Source organism: Denticeps clupeoides, chromosome 12, assembly GCF_900700375.1.
Source record: "Denticeps clupeoides chromosome 12, fDenClu1.1, whole genome shotgun sequence".
NCBI classification, from domain to species: domain Eukaryota; kingdom Metazoa; phylum Chordata; class Actinopteri; order Clupeiformes; family Denticipitidae; genus Denticeps; species Denticeps clupeoides.
Window position 1 is genome coordinate 10,327,331 of NC_041718.1, and position 20,508 is coordinate 10,347,838.

General features: G+C 44.3%; 1 protein-coding gene across 1 annotated transcript; it reads left to right on the top strand.

Moving 5' to 3' along the window:
* Window positions 1-872: 872 nt before the first annotated feature.
* On the top strand, window positions 873-4,317 carry snai1a (snail family zinc finger 1a). Its single transcript, XM_028998745.1, has 3 exons — window positions 873-1,081; window positions 1,445-1,918; window positions 2,892-4,317. Exons 1-3 carry the CDS (start codon window positions 1,006-1,008, stop codon window positions 3,074-3,076), a joined length of 735 nt encoding a protein of 244 aa, XP_028854578.1. The 5' UTR covers window positions 873-1,005; the 3' UTR covers window positions 3,077-4,317.
* Window positions 4,318-20,508: the final 16,191 nt, after the last annotated feature.

The following is a 20,508-nucleotide window of genomic DNA, read 5'->3' on the forward strand; positions in this document are numbered from 1 at the left end:
CGTGATTAGAATCCGTTTCTCTTGTTTCATGGTCAAAAGAATGAAAAATTATTTCACAAAACTACAAACATCTAATGCATTTTGAACGGTAACCCTGCCCACAGCGTTCGCATTTTGAGCTGTGTTGAGCTCTTGATGAAAGAGGTATAAACCTCTCCGTGAATGTGATCTCGGCAGTATGAGCAGTAAAAATCCACCACTAGAGTGTCCATCAGGTCCACCTGAACGTTTTCTCGTGGCGCTGCGTGATTGAAACCACTGGAACCCCTTCGTGGTGCGTTTACTTACTTGAACCGGTAGGCGGCGCCGTCTCCTCGTTCTTCACGACGCGGCCACGACCACTCTCATCATCCCAAGGCTGTTCCTGATCCAGTCACGTGGCCAGTGGGAACTGATCGGGAATCGATTAGAAGTGTATAGACCAGGCGAACCGCGACATAATATTCAAATAATATTTGCAGTGAAATGGTTGGTTGAACCGGCTGCCACGTGTCAGGTCGGTTCTGCGCGATTTCTGTGTATGATTTATATGCCAAATATTGTTGTTAATTCGCAGGGTGCAGTACAGGAGGACAGTGTTCGTATCCATTTGAATCGTAAAAAAAGGTGATTTTTAATCTCAAAGACGTTTGCAAGTTGAACAAACGATCCGAGAATGACAAACAGAACACCGAGACACAAAAAGATAAAATACGAACAGTACGACATCCCAGGCCCACGTCAGGCGCTCTCGTTTGCGTGATCCCGGGAAATTCGGCGGGTGGGACCGTTCGCACCTCCAGGAGGAAGAGGAGGAGGAGGAGGAGGAGGAGGAAGGGGGCGAACCCGAACCCGAGGCGGGTCCTAATGTCCATCCGGACACCCACTTTTAGATTGGCGCACGCTAATTGTACACACTTCACCCCGGAGCCGAGACCTGACTGGGGAGTTCGGGTTCGACGCCGCTTTTATTCGGCGTCTCGCACCCCGTTTTTCACCGAGTTGCGGGGACGTCCGGAGATCGACATGCCTCGATCTTTCCTGGTAAAGAAGTACTTCGCCAGCAAAAGGCCGAACTACAGCGAGCTGGAATGTCAGAACGGTAAGAAACGCCACCCAACAAAATAAAAATGAAATAAAATAAAAAAAAAAATGTCGCATTTTTGCTCGGAGGGAATAAAAGCTGCGTCCGCGCGACGAGTCCAACAGGTCCGAAAGCTCCCAAGTTTTTCGCGGGACTGCGCGGACGTCGGTCTGTCCATGTAAGGACATTCTGGAGCCGGACAGCGCGTCCATTATCCGAGGACCCTGCGCGTTATTGCTGGTTCGAGGGTTCGATCCACGCGAGACGCGTCGTTTGCAGACGCGCGTCGTGGAGACGGCTTTATGATTGTGAGACCGTGCGGGCCATGTGTCCGGTGTTTAATTCTGTTTTAATATTCCATATTTGAATGATGTTTTACAGCCGCGGCGCTGGAGACGCACCCGGTGGTGGAAGTGGCTCCAGGCGACAGCGGCGTGACCTGCTTCACGGCTGGCCTGGTGTGGGACGTGAACCTGCTCCCCATGTCCCCCAGCTCGGGCCCGCTGGACCTGAGCTCCCCCTCCAGCCTGAGCAGCGGCAGCAGCAGCGGGGACGAGGACGAGGGACGCACGTCCGACCCGCCCAGCCCGGAGCCGCCGGAGACCTACCGGCCCCAGCAGCGGCCCCGCCGCGGCACCAAGGGCCGCCCGGCCGCCCGGGAGGAGCAGGCAGAGGCCCCGGGCGCGGCCGTCGCCAGGCCGGCGTTCTTCTGCAAGCACTGTCCCAAAGAGTACACCAGCCTGGGGGCGCTGAAGATGCACATCCGCTCGCACACCCTGCCCTGCGTGTGCCCCACCTGCGGCAAAGCCTTTTCCCGACCCTGGCTGCTGCGAGGGCACATCCGCACGCACACAGGTCAGGCGGCTCGGCGCTTCCGAATACGTGCGTGTCATATCTGGCGGACAGGCGCCGGCGCGTGGGAATGCTCGGCCTGTTACTCATTGATCAGGCATTGTGTCGGTGGCGTGCTGAACAATGCCTCCATTGGGCTAATCCGATCACCAACCCGGGAGGAGGTCAGCCGAGCGGGGATAACATTGTCGGGAGAACGATCCGGAATCCCCTCTTATCACCCCGCCTGTTCTCTGTGGCGTCGATTCAATTACGCTCCTGATCGAATCAGTCTGCCTTGAGGACTTTATTAGGCGCTGAAGTGGGTGTCGGGTTTGTTTCAAACAGTTCAACTTTGAACTTTATTGGCTTCTTAGGCATCGATTTGTTTGGGGTGGTGATGTTTATAGAGACTCTGCCGGACCTTCTTCAGCGTTGAGCTCACCTCTGAATGCCGTTGGTTCACGAAAAGTCATTCCTAGCAGGAAAGTAGTTAAATTGGTATGGTGCGAGTCTATATGATCGAAATGTGTATGTTTAAAAGAGGTGTATACGTTGGAAAGCGGGGGTTTGTATTGAACCCCCGTGTCTGAAGGAGTGGCATCGTCACCGCCTGTGTGTCTGGGCATCTGGTTAAAACTGGAAGCTTGGAGAATGCTCTCCTTTCAACTAAGTTATGTTCCCGGTGGTAAAGCGTCCGATTCGCTGTTTTTCGTGCAGTATTTTACTTTTAGTCTTTATTTTTGCTCAGTTCGCAGCTTGTGATGTAGACTGCTGCAAATACCACATAAAATCCACCTAATCTGGCAACACGCATCATACATTCTATACCGTAGAGAATCGCACGTATGGGAATATGAAAATTTCGAGCGTTTTGCAAGATCACACGACACGATTTGCCTTCGTTTTCAGATATTTCCATTGGGGTTCTAGAAAAGTGCTGAGAACATATTTCTTGTTGCTGACGCCGCTTGTCCCCCCCTTCTTCTCACCGCAGGCGAGCGCCCCTTCTCCTGTCCCCACTGCAACCGCGCCTTCGCTGACCGCTCCAACCTGCGCGCCCACCTGCAGACCCACGCCGACGTCAAGAAGTACCAGTGCGGCACCTGCTCCCGCACCTTCAGCCGCATGTCCCTGCTGCAGAAGCACAGCGTCGCCGGCTGCAACCCGCCCTCCGTCTGAGGGCAGGTGATTTGGGGGGGGGGGGGTCGCACGTCGCCGCTGCCTCGCCGAACCCGGCATCGCTCCACTTAAATCCCTCCCTCATTGGACTTTCTGCCAGCTGAGAATAACAAGGACCCGCACGTCCCCTCCTGCCGCCGGAGACGGTTACTTTGCACACGTGGTTTATGTTCCTGAAGCCCAGATGTGCCTCCTCAGCCAATCAGATGCCTTCCAGACAAACACGCGGTGCCCTAGAGCCGGATGCTGTGCCGGGCTTTTAGTCGGTTTCACCGACCCGCCCCAGCACAAGGAAGGAAGGAAGGAATCGTGTTCATGTGCCGGGAAGGGCCTTCTCTCCGTAATGGCCGCCACGCTGCTGACTGTGGCCCCAGCGAAACAGCTGTTCTCAGGTGGGGGGTGGGGCAGGTCTGTGTCTCTCAGTGCTCTCCACACACACACACACACACACACACACACACAGCTGTTCCCCATAATGTGGTGCAGAGACAGGGTGCTAACAGGTGTACTGGCCCTGACCTTCGCTATACCGATAACAGGTGACGTCCACCCCAGTCTTACCAGCGCAGGACGCCGCGCAACAAAGAGGACAGTGTTCGGTGTTAAGGACTCGGTGTTGGGTGCAGGCAGAGTTTCAAAGCGCATTTAAAGACACAATCAGAACTGGCCTCTGAAAGGGGGCATCCTGCATGTTCTTAATTTCTTTTTTTTTTTTTTTTTTTTTTTTACAATGCACTCTAAATGACCACAAAGTGTTAATTCTTCTTGTCTGTGTCCTCCCTGACTTCAGAACAGGAAGTCACCAAAGCCATATTTTAAACCAGCCAGCCTCGTACCGCTACGACTTTGCGTGCATGATTTCTTAACCAAAGACGGGCCGTGTTACCTCACACAGTGTTATTTATCTACCAGCCTCTGATGGGCAGAATGCGGTAAATGGGACCATTTCTTTTAGTGTTGTGACCTGCTCTAGTCCATTCCTCACCGGCCCCTGAGGAGATCTGGTCACCAAACCAGTTGGCAGGTCACAGACGCGTTACGTGCCCATGAAATTCCCCGTATGGAGCGTAACGTTTCTGCAGCGTTTTGGAAACCAAAATGTACAGTGCAATCCTGACTTTTTATTATTATGAATTTATTTCAATTTATATCGAGTGTGTGTGTTTTTTCTCTTTTCTCTGTATATTTACAAGCCTTTGGGTTTACATTTCAATAAAATAATTTATGTTTGTTTAAAAATATGTTTAGTTTGATTAGTTTTATTTGCCACAGGGGAATTGAATGGGATTTTAAATGTGAGCTTTTTACCACGGTGTGTTTTTGAAGCCACTGGATTTGGATGTTTCCACAAAACTGAATATAACCTGATCCTTTAAAAAAAATCTGCCATAAAACTTAACCACACATCTTATTGTAATTAAATGATACATATTATAAGGAATATAGTTAATCTAAATAATAATGTCAGTTGACTATGAGAAATGATACGTTGCCTCTGGTATTTGAGGCCTGGAGACAATTAAAAGGGCGTGGCAGAGCTGGGTGGGTGTTGGATCTGTATCTGTGGCAGCAGCTACTGTAGTTACTGGGACGTCGGTCCCCTGTGAGTGGCGCTGAATGGGTGTGGCTGGTGTGTGTTGCTGTTGTTTGTCATCTGGCAGGTGAATGGGCAGAGTGACAAACGGTGACAACTGCCTGCACCTGCTCTGTTCAGACACCTGTCATCTTACTCCCACACACACACACACACACACACACACACACACACTATGTAAACAGGGTATCCGAATTTCTTTCATTAACAGTCTGTTTGCCTTCATTGTTGAAGGTGTGTATAATCACAAGTTTGGTACAACCTTTTTTTTATCAGAAAATTTTCAAGGTTTTTAACCTTCCAAACAAGACATTTTTCTGAAATTAAGACTAGTCCAAAACACACAAATCATTTTAAATAAAAAAAAAAGTGAAAGTAACGATCATTTAAATTTGATAGCTGGAGATCTGCTGGACGAACTGCACACTGGTCTCTGACCTCCTAGTAAAAGTGTTAAAAGCAATATTTGATTAGAGTTGCAGGATAACAGAGCTATGGAGACTTTTAGTCTCTTCATACAGATGTTTCACAATCAATATTAATTTTACTTGACATTCAGCTGATAATCTTGTCCTGGGACACGGTGGCACATGGTTGTATGCGGTCATCTGGTTCCTATGTGAGTGTGTTACCCACGATAATCGAAGTAGACATATTTTTGTCTGAAGACATCCCTTCTCTTTACTGGCCTGTGCCGCCTATAGGTTATTCGAGCCGCCTTTTCCTCTCACCGCATTAGAGATGTGATGTGAGGACAGAAAAATGCGGGTCTGCTTCTCAGCTGGGGCTCGGAAGCCTCCTCTCCAGACAGTGAGTCAGACGGTGTCAGGCTAACCGGGCCGATTTTCCCATCCATGCGCCGGGGGTTTCAGGCCCGCAGAGGAGACGCAGCACTAAGGTGCGTAGGCAGAACTGTGAGGTAAGTCGTTCCAGGCGCTCGGGTGCTTTCTTTGGAAAGGAGTGGCGCTCTCTCTCTCTCTCTCTCGCTCTCTCTTTTTTTGGGTTTTTTTTTCTTTTCACAATAAACGTATGATTTCTCTTTCTAGTCATCAGGGTTCGGAGAGCGAGGAGATGTGCAGCCCTGAGAACTGTGTGTGTCAGCAACTGGCGTATGAGAAGGAGGGGTTTAAGATGCTTGACTCAGTGTCTGTAGGGGGACCAGGCTGCAGTGGTGAAATAGGTTTTGACTCAGAGACTGGGAGTCCTTCGGCTGGCGCAGACCCCCTGCCCGGTGCTGAGCGGTGCATGGAAATGATTTGTAATCCGCCCAGGGGCGCAGGTCTCCCCCAAGGCAACCAAATGACCCCATCGACTTGGCAGTCGGAGAATTCGGGGTTGCGCTTACTCGGAGGCCGGAGAGAAGCGACGTGTTTTGTGTCTCGCGCCCGTCGACGACTGCAGGATAAGTCACAGTCTGTTTCAGGGATTACGGTCCCTGGGCCAAACACACCGGTGTTGGGGCAACATGCGAGCGAGGCGGCAAGCCCCTGCGCAGTCATCACGCGCAGATTTCTGTCTGCGGGCGGCTCCTTTCGCGCTCGACACGATGTAAACGGCACAGTTCAATCCCACACCGGCTCCTTCTGGATAATGAGATGTTGGGTTCTGTAACTTGAAACCTCCTCCCTGCCGTGCATTTCCAAGCGCTGCCACATTCTCTGTAATTTACCAAAAGTGGCTACAGCTTCATGCCATAAAGAGTGTGTTTAACATTCCAGCCGCCCTCGCTCCCATTCGGTGCACTTGTGTGTCCCAGTAGATCCCCCTGCCTCCCACTTTCTCCATGCATATCTATTTATGTGTATGTGCGGAGAAGAGAAGCCTTTCCCCCAGTTCACAAGAGGATCATCTCTCCTCGCTGTGAGCCAGACTGCATCTGGGGCAGGAAATGGGAGTTTATGTTGGCCTGTTCAACAGAAAAAGAAGAAGAAAGGCGAGAGGGAGGAAAAAAAATATATCAAAAAAAAAGAGAGAGGCCCAAAGCTAAAAAGCAAAGTGTTACTTGCCTTCTCTCCCTCCCACGCTTTCCCCATTCTCTCTCCTGCACTCGGTAATGTTGCCTAAAGATGAGCTCTGGATGAGCTCTGGATGAGCTTCGTGGCCTGGGAGACAGGAAGTCGCTGTCAGACTCCCATAAACATGACCCATCCTGCACCGATGACACAGAGCGCCTGTGGGGTTGGGGCTGAAGAGACGTCTTTCTCGCCCTCCAAGCCCCAGGCACCAGCAGGGCTCACATGTTGCTCAGGTCATGTGGGGATCCCTGTTTTTATTGTATCATTCTAAGGCCGACATACAAGCAGAGGTTTCAGAAAGGTGCAGAGGCTGTGAATTCGGGTGTGAATGTAGCTGACCACGATGAAACTGTCCCCAGAATGGCAGCCTAGAAAGTGTAAGTGTAATACCTTTCTTGCCCAAATTAAGAAAGTTCATGTTAAAACCTGTTTTACATTTTTTAGGGTTTGGCTGAAGTTTGCAAATTACTGAAAGGGGCAAATATATATATATATGTTTGTGTGTGTGTGTGTGTGTGTGTGTGTGTGTGTGTATATACACTCACACACACACACACACACACACACACTCTCTACATAAAACATGTCACTTCTGTGGTAAATACATTAACCCAAAATAGACAATATGATATATATGCAAAAACAGACTATGTAAATAAGGGGTTATGGTCAAGTGAAACATATTACATTTAGAAATGTAACACATTTGCATATCCACAATTACATCCACTTATCCACAGCTGATTGCCTATTTTATCACAATGTCTAAAAATGATCTCATAAAAGTAGAACGGCATGTTGGTCTTACTTTTTCTGCTCTAGAGTCTTGCTTAAACTCTGGAAATGTGCACAATGGCCCTGGCAACCTGATATCGCCTGCTGGATGAATCACATGAGATGTGATGATTTCCTAATTGTAAAACGCTGACAGTGTTATGAACTATTGGGACCAAAACCTGCATATGTTTTTATACTGATGATTCACTTGCTCTGGCACGGAGCTGCAGAAAGGCTCAAAAAGGAACTGGGATTTCATCCATCCCTGTCTCACTTCTAACACAAACCTCCCACATGGACACCAACATCTAAACACACACACTCGCCCACTCAGGCTCAGTCCAAATCCAGCCTGCCTCGCCTCTGGCGTTCGCTCTGGAGGTGGTGTTTGGATGTGTCAGAGGTGGCGGGGCGGGTGGTGGGGGGCGTCTCTCGTTAAAGCCTAATGAAGCACACACTCAGTCACAGGGTTGCTGGGATGAATGTGGTCTCTGTTGGGCTTCCTGGACTCTGGAGTTTACTGAGCGATGACGCAGGAGGCACTTGATCAGAGACATGTGTTGGTGCCGACCCGTTGCCAGTGCAAAAGCCAGAGGATGTGGGAGAGAAAGAGGGATGGGTGGCGCCGGAGAGCTCTCTCTCTCTCTCTTTCTTTTTCCTCGTCTGACATTGGCTGCTTAAGAGGGCTGGAAGACTGGGGCTGTGGGGAAATGTAATGCAGGTCACAAGCAATGTCAGCCAAGCTAACCCAGTGGAAGAAAGTCAGTGGAGTACATGAAGCATTCAGTTTACTTAGTAACTTCCCTGCTATGCAAAATAAAATAAAAAATCCCTATTCAATAATGTTATATTAAATAACACAAACCAATGCATCTTCACATTACCTCCTATTACTTCTATTACACAGTGTTCAGCAACAAAGTCCTGCCTATAAAAGCTGTGCAGTGTTAACGTCCTAAAATTCACTCTACTGATGAAGGACGTCTCCAATGCACAACTTGACTGATATCCACCAATAATAACCATTAATGTGCTCTGATTTCATAATTATGACATTTTCATGTTAAGGAATAAATACATAGAATACATGAACCAAGATAGTCAGTCAGTTAGATTTAGCGTTTTGTTTTTTTTCAATGAATTGGGGTCAAAGGCCTCGGTCTTAACAAATGTACATTTCAGAGACTATGACTCTGCTCCAGGCTGTATGGTTCCGATATGACTGGTCCCTGGATAACAGAGGTCAGTGTCCTGTATTGACTGTGTCCTTTAATCAAGCTGCTCCTCAGAAACATGTGATTTCAGCAGGGCCAGATAGACAAACATCTGACTGTTTGCATCCTCCATACTTTAAAGAGGGCCACTGGCTTCTTTCAGTCGGCACCTTCGAATCACCTGTTATCAGTAAATTCTTTGCAAAAATGACAGTTCAGTTGTTTTCTGTTGATGAAAAAGAAGGAGAGCAGGAGCTCTCCGCGCATTCCCTCGGCTTTGTGCAGAAATCGTGTCATTCCGATGTTTGGGAATGTTTGACAACTTTCAATCTTAAACTAACACATCAGAGGAAGTCTGGAGTTATTACATTAATGGCGGGGATTTCGAACAGGAAATTGTGCAAGAGTGCATCCAACGCCCACAATTTGGGACAAACAGACAGGGGCAAATATAAGCGCCTGCTCTCCCCCTGTCCCTCCCACACACATGTTGAAGCAATTACCGGGCAGCTAGTTTTCCATGCCCCCGAGAGGGAAAAAAGGCCCTTACTGAGAGATTTGCCACCCAGCTGAGATTTTTAGGACATGGGAAGTGAACATGAAACACGGAAAATGCAGCGAGGCATGACGAACACAGCAATCCAAAGTTTTTAAAGTTTCATTAAGCGAGAAACATGATTGGCCTCATCTGCCACACACCATTCATCAAGACAAAGGCACTTTCTCTCAGTGGCATTTTTAGAAATGCAGTTCACTTTGAGGTTATTACATCAACTGCTTTCATTGAGCTGAATGAATTAGTAATTATTAATCCTTTCTTTGTAATATGATGGCTGTGACTACTTTGACATTGGGATTGCTTGTGAACATCATATTCACAGGTTTGCCAGTCAGAAAAAAGCACTGATAAGCATTTGCATTTTGGTTTGAAAGCAGATTTGAGATCATGTTTGTGTATTGCAAAGACATTTGAGGTAAACAAAGAAGGAAGGGGGACAAGAAAAGAACTGTCCAGAACGAGAAAGTAGCTTGACCCACAATGTGCTCTTTTGATTTTCAGCTGTATTAAACATTAAAAATCAATTTCTAGATGTCAGATATAATTACACATTAACAGATACAGTACAGGACAAAAGTTTGGACACACCTTCTCATTCATTGTGTTTTCTTTATTTTCATGACCATTTACGTTGGTAGATTCTCACTGAAGGCATCAAAACTATGAATGAACACATGTGGAGTTATGTACTTAACAAAAAGTGGAGACCTGGTCTCCACAGTCACCGGACCTGAACCCAATCTAGATGGTTTGGGGTGAGCTGGACCAACAAGTGCTAAACACCTCTGGGAACTCCTTCAAGACTGTTGGAGAACCATCTCAGGTGACGACCTCTTGAAGCTCATCGAGAGAATGCCAAGAGTGTGCAAAGCAGTAATCAGAGCAAAGAAACTAGAATATAAAACATGTTTTCACTTATTTCACCTTTTTTTGTTAAGTACATAACAACACATCATAGTTTTGATGCCTTCAGTGAGAATCTACCAATGTAAATGGTCATGAAAATAAAGAAAATACATTGAATGAGAAGGTGTGACCAGACTTTTGACTTGTACTGTATGCAGGCTGGTCGTTACCGCTCCTCTACAACATACAGATAACTAACATGTTGCCCATTAAGAAACATTCCATCTGTTTTATTTGGTATTATATAAGGCCGCATGTTCCTTAAGGCAGCTGTGATACTGCCTAATTCAAGCTGCCAGTCTTTCCCAGAGTGCCTTGCAGTTTAGGGTTGTTAGCTTTCCTCTGTCATGAGGCACTGCTCCCTCAGACGGCTGCAGCTCTCACCCGGGCGCTAAACAAGTGGTTCTCACTCCCCCAGACAGACATTCACACCTCAGATTAAAGCCTGGTGGATAAGCCACCTCCTCACACACTGAGGAGAAATGGCCGCCAACCCGCCCCCAGCACCCTTAACACTGCCAGGCTACATCCGTGACGCCAAATGCTAGAGCACCTGTCATTTTTTAAATTTGCTGTCACCTATGTGCAAACAACAAAGCAAACTACGGCAGGTGACTCACTTCCTGCTGGAGCAATACGCACTTCAAACGTCAAACTGGAGTTCACAGAATACAACACACACAAATGAGACGGAAAACCCGAATAAATGAGAAGAGAAATGGTTTGAGGCTTTTTGATGGCACGGTTTTGGTCACTGGAAGTCAATGGAACGGCTTCTTTAATTAAAGTTCTATTCTGCCGGGAGTGGTGTGTTGGAGGTTGAATATACCCCTGTCTACACGAGATTACATAAATCCTGTAGTAGGATCATCAGGGCCCTACTTCACAGCATCATAATACTTGTAGAACCTTGAGAGTGTTCATAACATTATGATTGTGTCTTCTGGATTTGCAGAAATGAACAGATTTGACAGGAAAAGACTGCTTGGTAGTTCTCCTGGCAAGGAGAAATTAACTTAACAGCCAGCACTTTTTGTTCAAGTGCTTTTATTTCTGAAGCTCAGAAGACAAACTTTAATGATGTTTTCAATTTTTGAAGTTTAAAGTTGGAAAAGTTCTGCCTACAATAATGATTGACAGCTCTCAGAGGCAAATATGTACGGGTGAGGATCTGCACCCATAACTATGCCAATGGGAATGGCCTACAAACACACTGCATTTGTGTTCAGCTGTTTGAGCTCATTTTAAGGATTTTGTCCTGAATGCAGAATGGAGTTATTTCTGCTAAGTTGATGGTAAAAACGTGCTTTTAATGAGGAACATGAAGATGCATTGATTGATGGTTGAATCTCAGTTCAAGCTTTGTTTCCAATGAAGTGTGCACCACTGAAGAGGTTCTGTTGCAGCGTGGAATCTTTATGTTGACTGTGTCTAGAGGAGCTACCATCTTCTGTGCAACCCTGAACAACACACACACACACACACACACACACTCACTGGCAGTAGGGATCAGGGCCATCAGCATGCAGAATGTGAATGAAGGACAGATAAAGTGGACTGGGAAAGAAATGAGCGCAGAGACAGGAAATCCCTCTGCAACCTGAGTTTACCAGCACAGCATAGTCTTCTGTTCTTCTCCCCCAACCAAAAAAAAAAAAGTTTTCTTTCTCTCTCTTTCACACACACACACACAAACACACACACATTCACACACAACTGCATTACCTTTTAACACTGCTATGTTGGCTGTGTTAAGACAAAACAGCACCTTCCTTTGGTAAACACACACAGTTTTAGTGATAGTCACTTGCATTCTCTCTGGTGCATCCCCACATTCCTGCTAAGAACAGAGGAACCTCTATAACAGCAGCTCATGCTCTTCATGTGATTCCAATATGAAGAAACTCCACCGGTTCCCAGCTGGCTGAGTTTTTTCAGTGTGTGTGTGTGCGTGTGAATGTCAAATGATTTTATTGTAGTACTCATGTGAAGTCTGTTAAACTAATTTGGAAGAGTATTGGATATATATACAGTTCAGGCCAAAAGTTTGGACACACCTTCTCATTCAATGTGTTTTCTTTATTTTCATGACCATTTACGTTGCTAGATTCTCACTGAAGGCATTAAAACTATGAATGAACACATGTGGAGTTATGTACTTAACAACAAAAGGTGAAATAACTGAAAACATGTTTTATATTCTAGTTTCTTCTAAATAGCCGCCCTTTGCTCTGATTACTGCTTTGCACACTCTTGGCATTCTCTCGATGAGCTTCAAGAGGACGTCACCTGAGATGGTTTTCCAGCAGACTTGAAGGAGTTCCCAGAGGTGTTTAGCACTTGTTCACTCTGCGGTCCAGCTCACCCCAAACCATCTCGATTGGGTTCAGGTCCGGTGACTGTGGAGGCCAGGTCTCCACTTTTTGTTAAGTACATAACTCCACACGTGTTCATTCATAGTTTTGATGCCTTCAGTGAGAATCTACCAACGTAAATGGTCATGAAAATAAAGAAAACACATTGAATAAGAAGGTGTGTCCTGTACTGTATGTGTGTGTGTATAAATATAATAAGTAAATATTATTTTCATTTTAGCAAATGCTCATAGCCACTCACACTTCTGCTGAGATTTTTGTCTTTCTCTTCATAAAATCCGTCCTGCAATGACACTGCAGCAAATGCAAGACCGGCAGACAGTTCCTGGAAGGCTGGGAGGAGGTGGAAATGGCAAGTGTAGAGCGAGTGGGGAAGGGTGGAGGTGGCGGTGGCGGCGGGTGAGGCACCTTGCAACAGCTGGTCTGAATTAGCCAGAGCTCCGGGACGTGTGGGGGGCACGGAGACTCCTGGCGCCAGGAGTGGGGCAACGGGTCGGGGAAGGGGGGGAGGAAGATTAGCCAAATACAAGCAGGCAGTCACTGACCTGTGGCTGTGGCCAGTGTGTGCGTGTGCAAGGAGGGGTGTTTGGAGTAAAAGCGTTCCTGGCTAGAGCTGAGAAATCTCAACAAGCAACAGGATGGGGAGTCAAGGGGACCTGGGAAGGTGGGGGCGGCTGGGTGGGCTTTCAACTTCCTGTTCCTGTAAGATAACCCTTTCCTGTCCAATTGACGGACACAGGGAAAAAAAAGAAAACGCTCTGAAGGAAAACACAGTGTAGTGAGTTTCCCGTGGTGATGAATTATTGCTGCTCCAATATTGTTCATTGCCCATGTGGCTGTGTGAGCTATGCGTCTAGATTAAAAATAGACTGCCTAGTCATTCTTTTTACCTCTTCATGGCGGTGTGTGTTCAGACGGAAATTTGAGAGATTTATCCAATGTCAGAGATTAATTTAAGTGGACCTAAAAATACAACATGCACTTGAAAAACCACAAGTGAAAACAGTCGGCCGAATTGCATACTCAATAAAAATGTACAGGATGTGGAGTTTAACCAACGTGCACTGTATTCAGGTTTATGCATGCATTAGCTTTTGTACACAAAAGAGTCTTGTATTCAGACACATGCTGAGATAAGATTTCATCACACTTGCTTACAGTATATACATGTTTACTAACTCTATCCATCCATGAAATGACAAGCTTGATGTACCCTAAAATATAGGAACGCTCAATGCTCAACTTGCTGAAAGTTGATGATGATGATGATGATGGTGATGTGGCGGTGATAATTATTGTTCGGGCCGTTATTAAAGGGAAAAATGTCCCAGCTCAGCAGCTGCGGCAGCTATTTATTCTGCCAAGAGCCATCACAGCCTTAGGCGCCCTCTGCTGGCCAAACGTAACCATCACAGAAGGAAAACGAGCATCTGAAGTGGTCGCCTGAACCAGGATGAGCCAAAAGCCTGAATTCAACCAAAGAATTAGTGAAATGTTCACCAGGTTCACATTTAGTGAAATGTTAACCAAGTTTTAATATAGAATGAAATGCTACATTAATCACCTGCAACTATCTTGCACCAGCAATAGATGGCAGTATAGAGACACCAAGAAGACATCAGATAACTATTTATTTTATTGTATTTGTTTATTAATAGAAAGAATTTCATTCACAAAAGGTTATAAATGTTATCATATATTTATGGTCTACGAGCAAAACTTTGTCAGTGAATGAAAATACACACCCCTTTATTAATATCTTGGTTGCTGATGAGTTTAACATGTGTTTTAATATTTCATGACTGTGAAAATTCCTACATGACAAAGTCTTATTTTTACTTCACAAAATTCTAATCCACTGCAAATAAAACATCTGAAAAAACATATTATTTACATTTACGTAACGTAACGTATTATCAGTTATTATTATTCATTATGTCATTGACCATGTAATTAACATTTTTGGATCCTCTTCATGTTGTGCATGCCATGTTACATTTCCCCAAATCTCAGGGGAAAGGCATCTGTTTTCCTGTTTTACACCTATCTGGTTTGGAGGTCACCCGCATTAACAGTGGGGACAAATGAGCTCCACGCGGCTGCTCAAGTGGCTGGCGTAGCGCCGAGAGGTAGGCCTTGTCAGGATGCCTTGTGGATCGCACTATTAGACCACAATGTGGGAACCAGAAAGGGCAGAGGGTCTTTCCTCCTGCCGCCTCCCCTCAACGTTCCTCCCCACTCATCAGAGCAATGGATGGACAGGAGAAAGGCGTCCTTAAAGCTCCATCTACTGGCTAAGCTCCTTCATGAAAAAAGCATGGATACTGTGAATGAGATTTCAGAAAGTCTGTGGTCAATTTGGTATAGATTTCTGTAGAATGTTATTTGTCTCTTCATTCATGTTTCCTCATTTTAGGTCCCAGAAATGGAAATTGACATCCACTTATGTAGCTCTAGTTTTCACAGTATGGAATGTATTAACGTGGCCAGGTCGATATTTTAATGCTCAGAATTGTTTGTTGGCGTGGGTATGATGACTGTGCTGGATGAAGTTGTGAGACAAGTCTTCAGTCTATGCTTCGTTGCTGCTTTAAAGGTCAGGGGTCACAATTCAGACCTCAATCATTTTACAAATGAGTATGTTAATGTGAATCCCAACATGAAATGGTATACTGGGGTCCTTAAAAGGACAGTAAGTATGCCTTAATGCTTTATTCATTATTTAGTGTCCAGCCCTACACATGTGCTTCTTGATAGAAACAGCAGAATTTGTTTAAGAATATAAGCCAGTTTATTTTTCTACATTCAGGGTGCTCAGAGCACACGGGCATCCTCAGTCAGCAAATTAAGCAGGCAAAAGAAAGTAAAGGCAACCTAACTGTTGTCTGAAGCAATTCCCCACGGCCTCATTGATGAAGCATTACCATATTCCACACCATGTCAAAGATATGATCAGGAACTACTTCAAAGGATTCAAGTTGCATTTCCATACCAGCTATTACACAACTCATTGGCAGAACCTGAAGAGGGGCATCAAAACAGGTTGCACCGATCTGGTTTATCATGGGTATGAACTTGCTTATAACAGCTGCAAGGAAGAAATAGTCTGACACTAGCCAATCTTTAATAAGAGGCTTTATGGATGACCTAACTATCACAATGGCCACCCAAGCTAGGTGGATCCTGAAGGTACTAGACAATGTGACAACATGTGCCCGAATGAGATTTAAGCAAAAACAGTCTAGGTATATGGTGATAAGAAATGTAAGACATCAACATCAACAAACCTACACAGGAGGGGTTAAGGGAGGACCCACCGTGCAGGTAATGCAGAGAAAGAGGAACACTAGCACACATGTTGGCTGGGTTAAGACTGCTTTCAGCCAAGAAAGATATCGATGGCACTGGCTGACATTTTGGAGCAGGAGATAAAAAAACACAAAAGGCATCTTGCATTTATTATCATCATGAGAGATGAAGGTGGTCATGGGGAGAAAACTCAATTTTCCCCAGGATGTCCAAACCTCCCTGAGGCCGTATACATAGTTATAAGGTAAAGGCACAGAAGATTATCCTGAAATAATGAACATTTCCATGGGAGGATGGCTGCATCAAGACCTCAGGATGGAAGACCAAAAAATATCGGGATTTGATCAAGCAATGAAAAGGCAGAGGGTGGCAAGCCTGACTATTTCCAGTTGAGGTTTGAGGTACCATACCATCCATACCAAGTGGTGGCCTAGCGGTTAAGGAAGCGGCCCAGTAATCAGAAATTTGCTGGTTCAAATCCTGATCCGCCAAGATGCCACTGAGGTGCCACTGAGCACCACACACTGCTCCCTGGGCACCTGTCATGGCTGCCCACTGCTCACTCAGGGTGATGGGCTAAATGCAGAGGACAAATGTCACTGTGTGCACCGTGTGCTGTACTGCTGTGTATCGCATGTGACAATCACTTCACTTTTTTTTTTTACCATACCACACCATAACATATCATAACATAACATAACATAACATAACATAACATAAAATAACATAATATAGTATACCACACCACAACATAACATAACATAACACTTCACTTCACTTTTTTTTTACCATACCACACCATACCACACCATAACATAACATAACATAACATAACATAACATAACATAACATAACATAACATAACATAACATAACATAACATAACATACCACACCACACCACACCACACCACACCACACCATAACATAAAATAACATAATATAGCATACCACACCACAACATAACATAACATAACATAACAGACCACAACATAACATAAAATAACATAATATAGTATACCACACCACAACATAACATAACATAACATAATACTTAACTTCACTTTTTTTTTACCATACCATACCACACCATACCACACCATACCACACCACACCATAACATAACATAACATAACATAACATAACATAACATAACATAACATAACATAACATACCACACCATAACATAAAATAACATAATATAGCATACCACACCACAACATAACATAACATAACATAACACTTCACTTCACTTTTTTTTACCATACCACACCATACCACACCATAACATAACATAACATAACATAACATAACACACCACACCATAACATAAAATAACATAATATAGCATACCACACCACAACACAACATAACATAACATAACATAACATAACATGACCACAACATAACAGACCACAACATAACATAACCTAACATAACCTAACCTAACATAACATAAAATAACATAATATAGTATACCACACCACAACATAACATAACATAACACTTCACTTCACTTTTTTTTACCATACCACACCATACCACACCATAACATAACATAACATAACATAACATAACATAACATAACATAACATACCACACCACACCATAACATAAAATAACATAATATAGCATACCACACCACAACATAACATAACATAACATAACAGACCACAACATAACATAACATAACATACCACACCACACCATAACATAAAATAACATAATATAGCATACCACACCACACCACAACATAACATAACATAACATAACATAACATAACATAACAGACCACAACATAACAGACCACAACATAACATAACATAACATACCACACCACACCACACCATAACATAAAATAACATAATATAGCATACCACACCACACCACAACATAACATAACATAACATAACATAACATAACATAACATAACATAACATAACAGACCACAACATAACAGACCACAACATAACATAACATAACCTAACATAATCTAACATAACATAACATAACATAACATAATATAGTATACCACACCACAACATAACATAACATAACACTTCACTTCACTTTTTTTTTACCATACCACACCATACCACACCACACCACACCATAACATAACATAACATAACATAACATAACATAACATAACATAACATAACATAACATAACACACCACACCACACCACACCACACCATAACATAAAATAACATAATATAGCATACCACACCACAACATAACATAACATAACATAACATAACATAACATAACATAACAGACCACAACATTACCACACCACAAAGTGCAGAATGTCCCGAATGCAAAGATACTGAAGATTTATATTCTGTTATAACAGCATTACAATATTCTCATTATTTGCACATTGCTGTTTATGGAGATACTTCTGCAGTTTCATAGTTTTTAATGTCAAATCCACCTTCAGTGACTTGGATAAACAAGATGGGTTTTGTTTTTTCTTCATAAAAGTTCTGTATCTTACATGTATTTTCAATATCTTTGAAGGAAGTAGAGTCTGAATCTACAAAGACCAAACCCTTGGTACCGGCGGTATAGAAAAGCATGAGCTGAGTCCCCATCAAAGAGAGGGAACCCGTACCCATCTGGCAATGCCAAATGTGCGGCATTTGTTCTCTGCGGGTGGGCATGCTATATATGAGGGCCTTGTTGTTTAAAATAATGAGCAACTGTTGAATCATATTCATATAAATATAATCAGATTGGAGCTGCTCTGTGAAAGAGACATTATCCTCATGTCCTCTCACTGGCAGGGACTGTGTGTGTCCGAACAGTTGCTGTGGAAGACAGGTGTGAGTGTGTCTCATGGGAGGGTGTGGCAGTGGAGTCTTAATGGTTCTGCTGCAGGGACGGAGCTTGTGGATGAATTTGGGGGGTTGGGGACAAGTGCCAGGGTAAACCCCTTGATATTTTGAAAAGATTATTAATGTGGAAGAGTAGGGGACTACACCAACTTTTAAATACTTTTAGCTGATGTCTTAGATTTTTATGCAACAGTAATAATAAATTATACAATAATAGTAAACATTTTTTTTTTAGCTGTGATCTCTACTCATCTGTCCTTTCATGCATGCTCACTGTAGTCAATGGCACTATAGTGATTTAAGAAGGACTCATAATGGTAATTATAATGTTTTTTATAATTTTTTGTTCAGGAACTATCCTAAAAAGGATAAAAAATTACATCTCTTTCTCTATCATCACATATCCGTTTCTTTCTACTGCAGCTGGTGTTGTTATAGACATTCCTGGTGCATGGTAATAACTCACAAATGGGGGGATCTGCCCTGTTATCCTACGTGCGACAGGCTGTCTGCGCCCGTTTGGATAAGAGCGTGTGTACCGCACCTTAAAATAGAAAGGCAGCTGGGCGTGCACTCGGCAAAGCACTCTTCCAGACTTAACACAATACAAAGACGGGCCATTGTTTGCACCCACAGGGTTAAAAATGACACTGTCCTGACTCCTTCTAAAACACTGATTGGTTTGTGTTGGTATCCATTATTGTGCATGTTAATATTAGATGGACAGAAGAGAGTTGGACAGCGGGGTTGCCAGGTTCTAATTATGTGACGTTTTTCTCACTTTTTGTTTAGAGTACCACTAATTATGTTCAGCCCTATATATTTTATATTTAACATAATTAATATATGTTTACATAAATATCAAAATTACTAGATATTGAGCTATTGCCATCTCTTTTGAGTGAAATTAATATTGTAAGGCACAATGAAAAACATTTATCTTGATTTTGACTGACTCCGAGTCACAGACCTGGCTGCTTCTTTTTTGTTCAAGATCTGGCATCCCTGGGAAATATTAGGGGACAGCAGAGCTATGAGTCAGTGCCATGCTCTCCCTGTCTCCCCTCAGATGGATTGATGGCTTGAGGCAGGTCACCTCAGTCGCTGAAAGGTTTTGTGGATCATAACCCGGATGGTTATCAGCCAACGAAGAATCCAGACACCGTCTCGGCATTCAACGCCCCTGAATGCTAGTTTATACAGGCACGGCCGTTTCCTGATGCTTTAAAACCGTGGGATGACAGGGTGCTATCTGTCATGGCCACTTGAGTGTGACAATAATGTGAATTAGCAGGTCTTAGAGTTGCAATTGTGCATAGTGCTGAACTCAGACAAGCGAGGGTGTGTGTGCCCCTACCTAGGAGTCTAAGCCTGGTGGCATCTGATGCATGATGATCTAAAACAACTGTGACCCTTAGCAGCAATTCCAACTTTGATTCCGGGAATCTTTTGTTTGCCTGGCAATCCGGCCCACCGGCCTGGACCCTTGTGGTGAGATCACCCCAGAAAGTGCGATGTGGTTCTGCAGGGCTTCCCATTCAGCAGTTTACTTTTCAGGACAGATGTCCACACCTTCTGTCAATCTTTATCTGCGATAAGTGTAGCGCTACAGAACCCAGCCACCTCTTGTATGAAGAGCCCCTGGTCCCAGAATAGCTCTAGCCAGGCCTGCTATATCTACCGCAGGCTTGGAAACATTTCAGGCATCAGTACAACACCTCGGCAGGAGATAGGGCCATGAACAAAGAGCGATTAGAATGTACAGAGCCTCCTCAAATTACTGAGGAGAATTAGAAATGTGTTTTAAACCAATTTCTTAAGAATGGCTGGAATGGATCGAAAAT

Bases quoted from the DNA above. Each gene is read 5' to 3' on its own strand.
- snai1a (XM_028998745.1), top strand. From the start codon at position 1,006: ATGCCTCGATCTTTCCTGGTAAAGAAGTACTTCGCCAGCAAAAGGCCG. The intron at 1,082-1,444 runs GTAAGAAACGCC...GATGTTTTACAG, and splicing joins CGAGCTGGAATGTCAGAACG to CCGCGGCGCTGGAGACGCAC. The intron at 1,919-2,891 runs GTCAGGCGGCTC...TTCTCACCGCAG, and splicing joins GCACATCCGCACGCACACAG to GCGAGCGCCCCTTCTCCTGT.